Source organism: Lolium perenne, chromosome 3, assembly GCF_019359855.2.
Source record: "Lolium perenne isolate Kyuss_39 chromosome 3, Kyuss_2.0, whole genome shotgun sequence".
Lineage (NCBI taxonomy): Eukaryota > Viridiplantae > Streptophyta > Magnoliopsida > Poales > Poaceae > Lolium > Lolium perenne.
In genome coordinates, this window is record NC_067246.2 from 288,611,793 (window position 1) to 288,626,236 (window position 14,444).

General features: G+C 43.1%; 1 protein-coding gene across 1 annotated transcript; it reads right to left on the reverse strand.

The window, feature by feature from the left end:
• Positions 1–844: 844 nt before the first annotated feature.
• Positions 845–5,926, reverse strand: LOC127345243 (ubiquitin-like domain-containing CTD phosphatase). Its single transcript, XM_051371691.2, has 6 exons — positions 5,555–5,926; positions 2,434–2,578; positions 1,753–1,867; positions 1,616–1,679; positions 1,347–1,521; positions 845–1,255 (listed from the first exon to the last, which is right to left on the reverse strand). The coding sequence occupies exons 1-6, from the start codon at positions 5,890–5,892 to the stop codon at positions 1,013–1,015; spliced, it is 1,080 nt and encodes a 359-aa protein (XP_051227651.1). The 5' UTR covers positions 5,893–5,926; the 3' UTR covers positions 845–1,012.
• Between the last annotated feature and the right edge of the window lie 8,518 nt (positions 5,927–14,444).

Here is a 14,444-nt window from a genome sequence, read left to right on the forward strand (position 1 = left end):
AAGTGTCGCAACCTTATGGATTCAGTGTGTAGATACATCCGTATCTAAAAAAGTTACAACACTTACTTTAGAATGAAGGTAGTAGTTGCAACGCACCGGTTAACATGGTAACCTAAATAAAATCCTTCGAAGGGCCTCGTTTAAGCTATCTACAAAAACAGCGTGACTCCTCTTCGAAACAAACATGAAATAAAACCAATGTACTCCCTCCGTGCACAAATACAAGATGTTTTAGACATTTCAAAGTGGACTAGATACACATCCTAATGAGTGAATCTACACACTAAAAGTAAACTAGGTACATACTAAATTAGATGGATCTACAAGAAGCTAAAACATCTTATATTAGTGAATGGAGAGAGTAAGATTCAGGACGCAGGCCATCTTTATCAAGATACTCGGCTTGCCGAGGGACACTGAACACGGCAACAGCTAGCCAGGGACCATAATAACTTGTCCTGGTTCCTATACATACAGATGCCGTAGACTGGTAAGACTGCGGCATCATTATGATACTCGAAATGATACGTTGGGTGAGCCAGTAAGACAGATGCTAGCCTCAGCAGTCAGTCATCACCAACACACTGGCAGTAGCAGTAACTCGGCCCAGTCAAGCCAACCCATGGGAGGTCCAGGGTATGCTAATGATTCTACTACCCTACGAACTGTTGCAAACACTGCGCGCCCATGCAAAGCTGGAGGCCAGGTAGTCGTGGCATGATCAAATCACCACAGTGCATCCTTCACAAAACAAACCACAGCGCAGAGCTAGCAGTTTCTGTTGAAACTGAAAACGCACCCACAGCTGAAGCCTCAGAAACAAGTGCAATATGGCAAAAAAAAGTTGAATTCAGATCAAGCATATGGATATTTTCGGAGTGAGTTTTAAGTAGATACTAAGTTTCCTGGGTGATTCCGGTGCACTAGTATGTGTACATAAAAGATAAGACCTTGACAAAAAAAGGTAGGTCCTCTAGAAGTTTCTGCCTGCCGATCACTACATTGAAGGAAACTACCTGTGTCGGCGTCTCTTGCCATTTTCCATGAAGGATTCCCAGGCATCGTGATCCAGCTTGCTGAAATCTTCTAGCTCCGCAATGGCGAGCAGGTACTGCGTAAGATGTACCAGCTCCTTATCACGGCTTCTGTTCTTACTGGCCTTGTTGAATGGTCTGATCACAAGGCCATTCTGTGGATTCATGACAAAATTCCTTCTGAGATCATCAAACATGATCGTGTTCTTTTCATTGTAGAACTGTGTATGGAAGAGCCACAAGCAATGATCAGATAATTCCTCCAGAAAACAGCACATTCATTACTGATAAATTTAAGCACAGAATGCGAACCTCGGGGAACTTAGCCCAGATAATACCAAGAGGCTTGCAGTCAAAAATTTTGTTTGCATAATACTTGTCAGATTGCACAGTTATCATCGCCAAGTGATCCATAAGAGCAGTGATTTTGTAGTTGGGATTGCTAAGAACGCCAAGTTGCTCCATCTTCAACTGCACCCATTTCATACTGCATTCCAGGGTCCAATATTAAAATCATTATAACCATCTCAGACTGCAATCATGATCGGTTAACAGATAGCTAAGGGTAGCAAAAGGCTAACCTTGTTGCTGACCATATCATGATATCATACTCTGCATATGCGTATGTGAGAAATTCGTGAAGATCTGCGAAGGGATTATGGCATCAAACAATTGCTGACTGGAACACACAACAGAGTGGGAGGAAAAGTATCCTTACACGGACGCATGAGTTCCATAGGATTCTCAGCTGGAGACTTATGGTCAAACAGAGTATAGTCAATGTCTAACACAAGCAATCGTTTTCCTTCACGGCATGGATTCAAGAGCTTGAACTACAGGCATAGACAGAGAAAGATATGTTAAACACACCTAGAGAATCACCATAAATAAGGAGAAGAAATACAGTACACAAAAGCCTTTTCATCACACCTCAAATTCATCTTACAAATAGTTTAACAGGACAGTTAGGTAGGCCCAAACAGACTCCTACAGTGATTGGCTGATTGCTTCTGTTGTTATCTCGACAGTATCAGTCTACCAGAAGTAGATCAAAATAAAGAAAATACAGACCACAATTATGTTTAACAGATTGTTGCTCCATAAACTACCCAAGTCTATGTTCAAGTAAAGCAACACAAGAAAAGCACTCATTGTACTACTACTCGAGAAGACTCACAAAGCTTTAGTAGATGGCAAGTCACACAGTAAAGTCTTACAAAAATGTTTAATCTACTCAAAGCTCAAATCATGCAGGAAGTTGGACTGATCTCACATAGATTGAACAGAGTTGAAAGCACCATGAGTATCAGAACTAAGACAATAGATACACGTGTAGAACCATACAAGCAGGCATATGGAAGAGCATATAACAGGAAATGAACATGACAAGAAAATACACCTTATACTGGCTTGCACGTCTTTTTAATTTTTTCTTGTAGACTTCATTATCCTTGATAGCAGTAACTTCACTCTTGAATAATTCATGATCATCGACTACCTCTGGATCATCTGGTTGGTCCACATATATTTCTTCTTCGACAGTACTGAGTGCAAAGACAACATGTAGACAAATTACTGCGAAGAGAACAGTAGGCACCTTCCATATAGAAGGAAATTTTATAGTTCACAAATTAAAATTTTGAACCGAAGCATGTCGCTTGAGGTACCATGCACCACAAGAGTGATTTGAATTCGAACTGTTGAAAAGAACCTTAAATTTGTAATGTGCTCAAGGATAAAGTAACATTAAGAACAGATTCACTCTCACACACAACATACTTCACAGCTATACCACTATTCTGTCTCAAAGAAACAATCCAGCTCCCAACTTGAAATGACTTACTAAAAGGTCGCAAGCATGCAAGTAAGGTACATGCCCACGCACTCAAAATACACGTTCTCCACCATCCACTAATCATCCTACAGCTGGAAGGTTTTTTCAAAAAAAAATCAAGTGGCACCATAGCCATCTCCAATGGAAGAATGTTATTCACCAATCCACACTCCACATCCAATATGTAGCTCGCTGTACAGGGAAGTAGTCTGTACTCATGATTGGTCTATGTGAACTAAATCAATTGCCTCACTGTGCACTATATATAAGTATTCCACTAGCATGCATTTAGCCCTTCACGAAAAACTAAATTGCAAACTTATGCAACTTAATACGATTCAACAAGCAGTAATGATCCATAAGCTAAACAATTTGGCAAGTATAGGAAAACATGACGGGTAGGTAACACCATAAAACAGAATATATATAGGAGCTGACCAAACTGAACTTTTCATATCCATAGGAATGGCTGGTTTTTAGGTTGGCTCGCCAAGCCTATCACCACCCTCCTCCTTCATCCGGCTTGGGACCGGTTATTCCTAATCTCTCTCTCCTTGTTTTGGTTTCCTCGTGTTCCTGTTGGGTTTCATATCTAGCCTAGCCCAACTTGCTTGGGAAAAAGGCTTGGATGTTGTTGATGGTGTTGTTGACCAAACTAAACTTTGTTCATTCGACTAGTTATACACACAAAGGGGCCGAAGAAAAAAAAATGCCACCATAGAACCATCCAAACAGACTAGACTGCTCCTACGTCATCATTAAAATTCGGTTACCATCTCTATAACACATTGACTCAAGGCCCGCATTGCTAGCCTGCATATCTGACCAACCAAATGTTATCATAACTTGGAAGAACATCAGATCTCCAGAATTTCAAGAATAACTAGCTGTTATTGTCCAAGAGTGAAAAATAGATCAACAATGTTCGTTACAAAAGCATTAGTAACAATTGTCCAGCAAGGCAAAGATTTCACATGGTTGGGGTGGACTAAACATACTCCAAGTCCAAGTGAGATGCTTATGCAGCACACCCAAATCTATATCTCTTATAAAGAAAAACCCCACTAGAGGGTTATTTATTTTGTCTATCTTCACATGCAGCCTATCCACATCACTAAGATAATCACATCCGTCTGATTCTAATCATCTCCCGTTGATTTGCGTTCTCATGATCATCAGCTATGCCGCATCCAACTCCACTTGGCCAGACACGTTCTTTCCCTTCCTCTTCAAAGCATTACCTTCTCACAATCCTCCCGTTCATATCCCATGACAACTCAGTTTCCATTTGTTCCACTAGCATGAATAAAGAAAAAGCCCAAACGTTTTAGTAACTCATGATTACTCTCTTCTTCCCTGTCCATTAATCATGACACCATGTATAAGTATTGGGTACTGGTCCTTGGGTAGTCCTCATCTATGGTCTGTACATCATCGTGATCACGCTCTCTGCTCTACATCTCCCTCAAACTTCTTTCCCTTTATCAGCGCGAGACGCGGACATGTCCCGTGTCATTTTTATGAAGTGATTGAGCTAAGGAAATTAAAACTCTTTGATGTATTGCATATATGTTTGATCATTCGTTTGTGTTCCGACTTCTGCTTCTCTTTTCTTTGCAGATAAAAACGAAGTGGACTTCTTCTATTGATCTCTGGCTTTATCTAGATGTTATCTTCTCCGATCATCTGGCTACTTTAGTTGTTTTGCTATGCCAACTCAACGTCATCATCACCGCGAATTTAGTTGCAGGTACCACATCTTACGCAATCAAGAGCTGAGCACATCCTCTCCGAGACGGTGCATTTGAATATTGGATTTCAATGCTGACAGCTGACATATTTGCTCTTGCTCATTTCTGCTGTCCAACCATTTGAACTGACGACTGCCGCTAGAGGAAAAACACGTTGCTCTTCATATAGATGTATTACTTTCTTCTTTTTAATATTATTCTGAGAAGATGTGTTCACGTAATTGATAGTACAAAAACTCTCATCACCTTTAAGCAAAGATCACAGTCGCTCTCTTACCTGTTTATAATCATACAACTGTTACGCATATTCTTCCTTGCTGATTAGTTTTATATTACTTTTAATTAGAATCAATCTATAAATACCCGCAGCAACGCGCGGGGAATCGTCTAGTATCATTAAAACTACAGGGCATAAGGTCTGGGCAGGTAATTTTACTCTTCTCAGCTGAGAACCGCATACTCTCTAATCTATCAGCGCCAGTTGAATTCACGCTTCTGCTGTCACCACCCACATTATTCCCCATTCATTCGTCTAAACTGTCAAATAGACGAACATTTCCTGTTTCTCAGATACGACCACATTAAATGCCTAAATCCGCCATCAAATACGCCACTTCCACTATCCCAGACCATACGAAACAAAGCAACAAGTTCAAATCTCGACGCAAACAGCAGAGATCAAACAAGCTAGGGCTTAGCGATTGGTTCACAGAGCACTCAAAATCTCGCCCGCTCGGATCGGAAAGCCATAATAGCATCAGCACTCGATCCACACCAAACGCGCATCTCCCGTCGATTCAGCAGAGCCCAAACCTAGCGTTCCGGTGGAGGATTACAGAACCACAGTCCGTTTCTACGCGATTGCACTGTTCTGAATCCGAACCAAGCGACTAGGCAGGCAGAGTTACGAGGAGGAAGGGGGGGATCGCGCTTACCCAATCATTGTGATCTTCAAGTTGCGCTTGAAGGGGATGGAGGAGAGGAGGACGGAGTCGTCGTTGAGCATGATCTTCGGGTAGAGGAGCCGCTGCCGTTTGGGGAGCACGTCGGTGAGCTCGCTGATGCGCCGCTTGAGCTCCAGCAGCGTGTCGTCCCCCATCGCCCGCACCGTGTACTCCTTCCCGTTCCACTTAAGGACCAAGGTCATCTCCTCTGGCGGCGCCTCGTCCGCCATGAGGGCAATCGCCTCCGGATCCAGCGCCGGAGCCGGGGCCGGAGCCGGGGCCGGGGGCGGGGCGGCCGCCGAGGAGGAGGACGAGGACGCCTCCGACATGGGCCTGGTAGTGGTGGTGTATGGGGTCTGAACCCTGAATCCTCAACAGTCCGTAGCTTTGGAGAGAAGGGAATGAATAGGAGCGCGTCTTTGGTGGATAGGCGTAACGGGTCCTCTGAAAGCGGAGGCGTATGCTAGATATGGAAACATATCTCTCAAAAAATAAATGAAAACATAACAAAATCATCAAAAATTAAAAGAGAGGAGGGAATAAATAGGTATTTTCTATGTATCAGTTGACTGAGATTTTCTTAAGTCTTAGTCACTTCAGAAAAGTGTAAAATAAAAATGCGACTCTATCCAGTTATACATTTCTAGCAGAAAAGTGCAATTGCACTTTTTAACAGAAAAGTGCAACTCAAGCACTTTTTTATAAATAAGTTAGACTTAAGAAAATCTCAACTGACTTGAGACATAGAAAAACCTTTAACGAGGGCATCTCCAACGGAGCACGTCCGTTTCCCTCGTCTCGCAAATATGAAATGATCATTTTTTCACCGCGTGTCTGTTTGCGTCTGGGTGTGTTTCCAGCGGAGCGAACCACATTGTTTTTCCAACAATATTTTTCATTCAAGTGAAAAGCATAAAATAGCATGAAATAAAGGATAAACAAGCCTAGGCTACTTTTCGCCCGATGGCCCAGCTCCATCATTGCCTCCCTCCCTCCCTCCTTATCAGCATCTCCATCGCCCGCCGCTCCGTTCGCCGTGCGGCCACTACAGCTCGGTGAGCCGCCGCGTCCTCTAGCAGCCGCTGCCGCAGCGCCTCGTTGGCGGTATCCTCGGTCTTCTTGAGCGTCTCGATGAACTCGACTAAAGCCCTCTGCTTTGCCGCCTTCTCCTCCTGGCCAGGCCCGTCAGAGTCAGAGGACCATTCGAATTTGGAGGAGTCGTCCTCTGCGGTCGCCTCCTTCCTGCCGCATTCCTGCTCGGCGCCGAACACCGCGTGGGACGCTCGCTCCTCCTCTGCTTCCTGCTCCACGTCAGCCATGAAATTCGCGTCCATGGCCACGTCGATGACGTTGTTCGTGCTTTCATCGTCCTCCTCGTCGGAGCTCTGGACCGGGGGAGGTGGAGGCGTGATACGTCTCCAACGTATCTATAATTTCTGATGTTCCATGCTAGTTTTATGACAATACCTACATGTTTTGCTCACACTTTATAATAATTTCATGCATTTTCCGGAACTAACCTATTAACAAGATGCCATAGTGCCAGTTCCTGTTTTCTGCTGTTTTTGGTTCCAGAAAGGCTGTTCGGGCAATATTCTCGGAATTCGACGAAACAAAGACCAAACATCATAATTCACCGAGACGGACCAGGACACCGAAGGAGAGTCGGAGGGGAGGCATGGGGCCCCCAGACGAAAGGGGGGGCGCCGCCCTATGGGGTGGGCCCCCCAGGCGCCTCCTTGCGCCGCCTCTTCGCCTATAAGATCCCTCGTGACCTAAAACCTCGATACAATTGACGAAACTCCAGAAAGACTCCAGAGGCGCCGCCGCCATCGCGAAACTCCAGTTCGGGGGACAGAAGTCTCTGTTCCGGCACGCCGCCGGGACGGGGAATTGCCCCCGGAGCCATCTCCATCGACACCACCGCCATCTTCATCGCCGTCGTTGTCTCCCATGATGACGAGGGAGTAGTTCTCCCCCGATGCTGAGGGCTCTACCGGTAGCTATGTGGTTCATCTCTTTCTCCCATGTACTTCAATACAATGATCTCATGAGCTGCCTTACATGATTGAGATCCATATGATGAGCTTTGTAATCTAGATGTCATATGCTATTCAAGTGCTTAATTATGTGAACTTTGGGGTTACTGTGACCTCGGTGTAATGGTGACAGTGTGTACGCCGTGTGTAACTCCCTTATGAATTGTGGTGTGTTAGTACCTCATATGAATGCTCACGGTGACGGTGTGGGGTGTTTATTAGTACTTGGGAATACGCCTTTGAGGTGTGCTTTTGCACACTTGCCCAATGAATTTGAGTTCTCTATCCAATAAGAGAGTAGTATGATGAAGTGCTGATATTTATATTCAATTATGATTGCAATGTTGAGAGTGTCCACTAGTGAAAGTATGATCCCTAGGCCTTGTTTCCAAATATCGAATCACCGTTTATTTACTGTTCTGTTACATGTTTGCTTGCTGCCATTTTTATTTCAGATTGCAATTACTACTTATAATCATCCATATTACTTGTATTTCACTATCTCTTCACCGAACTAGTGCACCTATACATCTGACAAGTGTATTAGGTGTGTTGGGGACACAAGAGACTTCTTGTATCGTAATTGCAGGGTTGCTTGAGAGGGATATCTTTGACCTCTACCTCCCTGAGTTCGATAAACCTTGGGTGATTCACTTAAGGGAAACTTGCTGCTGTTCTACAAACCTCTGCTCTTGGAGGTCCAACAACATCTACGAGGAATAGAAGCGTGCGTAGACATCAAGCTATTTTAAAGGCGCGTTGCTGGGAGGTAAGGTAAAAGGTATTCACATCCTCCGACTACTAAGCTATTTCCTAGCACTGTTGCCGGTGTGTGAGTGCTCGAAGCTATTTCCTTTAGATCCTGCAATTGCATCTTTTTGTTTCTTGTTTTTATTTTTCACTACTTAGGCGTAATGGAAAACAACAGTGAGCTTTTTAATCTATTTCCTGAAATAAGACATGAATTGTGTGATGCGAAAATTAAAAAACCTATGGAACCTTATTTGCATGCTAGTAGCAATGTTATTAGTATGAACGCAATCACTGCTAATGCTATGGAGAAGTCTAAGCTTGGGGAAGCTAGTTTTTATGATCTTTTTAGCTTCCCATCTTTAGGGAAGAAAATTTGCTCTGATAATACTTTATCTCCCATATGCGATAACTCTAATGATGCTTATGATATTTTAAATCCACCTGTTGGAAGTATTCCATATAAAATACCTATGAAAATTATTGAACGTGTTATGGATAACCGCTATGAAGGGGATGGAACTGTCCATCCTGGAGATTATTTACTATTTTTGCATGAATTATGCGGGTTATTCAAGTGTGTAGGTATCTCTATGGATGAAGTGAGGAAGAAACTATTCTCTATGTCGCTGTCCGGTAAAGCGGCACATTGGTACAAATTGCTGAAGAATGGGGATTCTCTTGATTGGAAGGATATTGTGCCTCTATTTTATTCTAAATTCTATCCTCCAAGTGAAATTCACAAAGACCGGAACCGCATATATAATTTCTGGCCTCATGATGGAGAGAGTATTGCCGAAGCATGGGGGAGATTGAAGTCTTTAATGCTCAAATGCCCCATTCATGAGCTTCCTGGTAATATCATCATTGATAATTTCTATGCAAGACTTTCTTTTCAAGATAAAACCTTGTTGGATACTACTTGTTCTGGATCAATTACACGCAGCGAAGAAGATTTTAAAAGGGACCTTCTTGATCGGATTGAGGAGAACGCTGAAGATTGGGAGAACGACAAAGGTAGAGAGTCAGGTATAAATTATGATTATGAATGCATTGAAACTTTTATGGATACTGATAAAATTCGAAATATGAGTGCTACTTATGGTCTTGACTCTCAAGTTGTTGTAAATCTTTATAAAGCTTTTGCCTCTCATTTTGAATTGCTGATACGTCTCCGACGTATCGATAATTTCTTATGTTCCATGCCACATTATTGATGATATCTACATGTTTTATGCATACTTTATGTCATATTTATGCGTTTTCCGGAACTAACCTATTGACGAGATGCCGAAGGGCCGATTCTTTGTTTTACGCTATTTTTGGATTCAGAAATCCTAGTAAGGAAATATTCTCGGAATCGGACGAAATCAACGCTTGACATCTTAGAATCCCCGGAAGCATCCATAACACCCGAGAGCCACCAGAGAGGGGACACAGGCCCCCCAGATGATAGGCCGGTGCGGCCCAGGGGTGGCCCGCGCCCCCCTGTGGTGTCGTCGCCTCGTTGACCTTCTGACGCCGCCTCTTCGCCTATAAGAAGCCCCTCGACCTAAAACCTCGATACGGAAAAGCCACGGTACGAGAAACCATCCAGAGCCGCCGCCATCGCGAAGCCAAGATCTGGGGGACAGGAGTCTCTGTTCCGGCACGCCGCCGGGACGGGGAAGTGCCCCCGGAAGGCTTCTCCATCGACACCGCTGCCATCTCCACCGCCATCTTCATCAACGCTGCTGTCTCCCATGAGGAGGGAGTAGTTCTCCATCGAGGCTAAGGGCCGTACCGGTAGCTATGTGGTTCATCTATCTCCTATGTACTTCAATACAATAATCTCATGAGCTGCCTTACATGATTGAGATTCATATGATGATGCTTGTAATCTAGATGTCATTATGCTAGTCAAGTGGATTTTACTTATGTGATCTCCGGAGACTCCTTGTCCCACGTGTGTAAAGGTGACAGTGTGTGCACCGTGTGGGTCTCTTATGCTATATTTCACAGAATACTTATTCACTGTTATGAATGGCATAGTGAAGTGCTTATTTATATCTCTTTATGATTGCAATGTGTTTTGTATCACAATTTATCTGTGTGCTACTCTAGTGATGTTATTAAAGTAGTTTATTCCTCTTGCACGGTGTAATGGTGACAGTGTGTGCATCGTGTAGTACTTGGCGTAGGCTATGATTGTGATCTCTTGTAGATTATGAAGTTAACTATTGCTATGATAGTATTGATGTGATCTATGCCTCCTTTCGTAGCGTGAAGGTGACAGTGTGCATGCTATGTTAGTACTTGGTTTAGTTATGTTGATCTGTCGTGCACTCTAAGGTTATTTAAACATGAATATCGAATATTGTGGAGCTTGTTAACTCCGGCATTGAGGGTTCGTGTAATCCTACACAGTTAGTGGTGTTCATCATCCAACAAGAGAGTGTAGAGTCTAGCATCTATCTATTTATTCTGTTATGTGATCAATGTTGAGAGTGTCCACTAGTGAAAGTATGATCCCTAGGCCTTGTTCCTAAATACTGCTATCGCTGCTTGTTTACTGTTTTACTGCATCTGTACTTCCTGCAATATCACCACCATCAACCACACGTCAGTCCTGGACAGCAAAGCACTTTTCTGGTGCCGTTGCTACTGCTCATATTTATTCATACCACCTGTATTTCACTATCTCTTCGCCGAACTAGTGCACCTATTAGGTGTGTTGGGGACACAAGAGACTTCTTGCTTTGTGGTTGCAGGGTTGCTTGAGAGGGATATCTTTGACCTCTTCCTCCCTGAGATCGATCAACCTTGGGTGATCCACTTAAGGGAAACTTGCTGCTGTTCTACAAACCTCTGCTCTTGGAGGCCCAACACTGTCTACAAGAATAGAAGCACCCGTAGACATCAAGTACTTTTCTGGCGCCGTTGCCGGGGAGGAAAGGTAAAAGGCACTCATACTCCGGTTCCAGGTAACAGTACTTTTCTGGCGCCATTGTGTTTGTGCTCGAAGCTATTTCCTTTAGATCCTGCAATTGCATCTTTTTGTTTCTTGTTCACACTAGTAAGGCATAATGGACAACAATGAGTGTAATATCCCAGGTTTAGAGGCTATAAAATGAGAGAACACCAAAGTGTGCATTGCATTCATGCATAGAAAATCCGGGGAATTTTCGCGCTTTCAAATAAAACTTACCACAGTAACTGAAGCTTCACTTGACTTGCTGGAACTGAAGTAGATCATCAAGTCAAGCGCTATAAACTTCTCTGTGATCTTTGCTAAAACCTTGTTTTGGGTAGAGATGATTTGATCTATGGATTAGATCAAATAGAATTAGATTTATATCAACACATTCTTTAAGAATCGAAGCCTAACTTATTAACACTTAAAAGTTAGCAACTACCTTTGTGTGTAAATTAATTCACTTCTAAACTTATTACCAAATAAGGTAAACCACAGGGTCTAAAGTGCATAAAAGCCACACATTCTTATTTAAATCATAACTTATTAAGTATATGGAATATCATAAAACTAAATCCATTTACATTACGATTTATAGTTCAAACTATTTGAATCAAACTGACTATGAGTATTTTAAAACTCATATGATCATGCCTTGGTGAAATCAAACACCAACTATCCAAATTTGAGGAATAACCTTCAACCTTGATCTTTTGATCAATATTATAATATAAATCCAATCCAATATGATATAGTGACTCATCCACAATAATAAAACCATCCACAAGATATTTAGTAACAAATGCCACTTGGCTATCCAAAAATAAATCATATGAGAGGATAATGATCTTGCCACATGGGATGAAAATATCTACATGACTTGCTTTCCAAGCTATGCCACCTCATGCTAAAAAGATTGCTATGGATGAGGGCATGACAACCAAGCACCTTACTCATCTAACCAACACAAGAGTCACCACCTATGTGTCATGATACTAGAGCTTGCCCAAGCCTATAAATAGAGCCACACCCTTCATCCATTTGGACATCTTGTACCATGCTACAAGGAAACCAAACACTTGAGACCTTCCATGTGAGTTAGCTAGGATCAAGATGAAGAAGCTAGGAGGTGGAGGCATACCACAAGATGAAGGTTTATCAGATTTCCTGAAGAACAAGCTACATAATATTGCAAGGTAGAATCCCTAGGCAAACCATATATTTAGAGGATCATATCATCATATCTTGAGTAGGACCTTAGGCTATTACAAGACATTTAGAAGTGAGAGAGATTATAGATGCTAACCATAGCCATGTCTATCCTAGAGAATACTAGAGTAGTATTACATCTTACTTGTTTAAACCAACCCTTAATCTTGTAGATGAGAGCCATGTTCCATTAGTGAAACATAACCAAAGCTTATGCTCATATTCTAATCCTAGTTGTGTATCACATTGGTGATCACTACTTAAACCCTAAACTACATTTGAATTCCAACCCATGGATTAATTTGGATTATAATAAGAACCCTGCCATACCTCATGCCTATTTTTACTTCAATTAGTGAAGTATTCCCAAAACCCCAAACCCTTTCATATAGGATCCACCCCACATGAAATATTATATCCTAACTTGTGAATCATGGATCACAAGTAATAACCCAAGCCATAATTAATTTATATGTGAATAATCAATATGGTTAAGCACTTGCAAAATATAATATGTTCACCATTCACATATTCTTAATTTCAGATCTTTTAAAACAGAATTGATTCCTAAATTTAAAGTAATTGAATTGAACCCTAAATCTATAAGTATTTTAAAATTTTGAGTTGTGTCTCATAAGAACTAAAATTAATCAATTAATAAATGTCGTTTAAAAACAAAACAATGCAGCAAGCATCATTATCAAAATGTATTAGTGTTCAAATATTTTAGAACCTGTAAAACAAAACAGAATTCAACTTTGAATTCAAATAGATATATCAAAACAGAAAATAAAAACAGCAAATAAAATTTGAAATAAGAAAAGGAGGGAAACTTACCTGTCCACCGAAGCAGGCCATCGCAGCCCAGCAGCAACCCATGTCACCAGCCCAGCCCATCAACGAAACAGCCCAGATACCGTTTCGGCTTGCTTCAAAATTCGTGCGAGGCAAGCCATCGTCTCCTTCTTCTTCTCCGGAGACGACAGCGCAGAGGAGGAGCTCGGCCACGTCCTCGACGACGATAAGGACGCCCTGGACGCCGCAGAAGCTTCTGGAACTCCACCCTATATCTCTCGCGTCCGTCTTATCCCCTCCGCATCAAGATTCACGCCCGAATGCAGCTCACCGTCGCCATCGCATCTCGGCCAGTACCGCCGGCGAGCCGACGAACCAGACCCTCTCTTGCCCTATAAATATTCCTAGAGCACCGCCAGGAAACCCTAGCACCTTGCCGCCCATCCATTTCTTCCCAGAACCTCTCTATCTCTCACATTCTTCCACGTACTGTCGCCGGCGTCGATGACGAACCCGATGGTACAAGCCATCCCGGAGCTTATCGTGAGCTCTGGGAGGAGTGCCTGACGCCGTAGAGCATCTGGGAGGAAGGAATCGTGCTGAATCTTCCTCAAGCCGGCTAGTTTCATCGATCCCTTCGCAGCACATCGCCGGCAATGGCGAAATTGCGCTCGTCTCCGGCCACCTCAAGCCTCACCGAGCCCACCAGCATATTCAGGTGACTCTTGCGCATCTCAGGGACCATCTCGCTCGCTTAATCATCAACCGTAGCCGTATTTCGATATCTCGCCGGAGTAAACCGCCGCGGAAGGAGGTCGCCGTCGCTGCTCCGGTGATCCCCTGAGTAGGGCGACCACGCCATCTTGTTCAGTGAATCAAGGCGAGTCGGAAACCTTCAGTAGCCCATCCCGGGAAGCCACAAATCGGCGGCGCCACCGTGCCCTGGCCGCCGGCGGTTAAACGCCGGTGCGGTCAACAGCCCCAGTCCACTTTGACCAGTCGTTGCCTGCGTGCCATCCAACGTGGCAGTAGCCCCACCTGTCTGTCTCTCTGTGTGTAGAGTGAACCGGTAAGTTTAGTATTTAGTTTAATTTCAAATTCCAGTAAATGTCTGAAACTTTGCAAAATCATAGAA

What these genes read in the sequence shown, in the direction of transcription:
- LOC127345243 (XM_051371691.2), bottom strand. Translation starts at nt 5,892, where the DNA reads ATGTCGGAGGCGTCCTCGTCCTCCTCCTCGGCGGCCGCCCCGCCCCCG. An exon ending in TTGAAGATCACAATGATTGG is followed by an intron (nt 2,579 to 5,554) that starts GTAAGCGCGATC and finishes CTTTGCACTCAG; the next exon opens with TACTGTCGAAGAAGAAATAT. An exon ending in TATGGAACTCATGCGTCCGT is followed by an intron (nt 1,680 to 1,752) that starts GTAAGGATACTT and finishes ATCCCTTCGCAG; the next exon opens with ATCTTCACGAATTTCTCACA.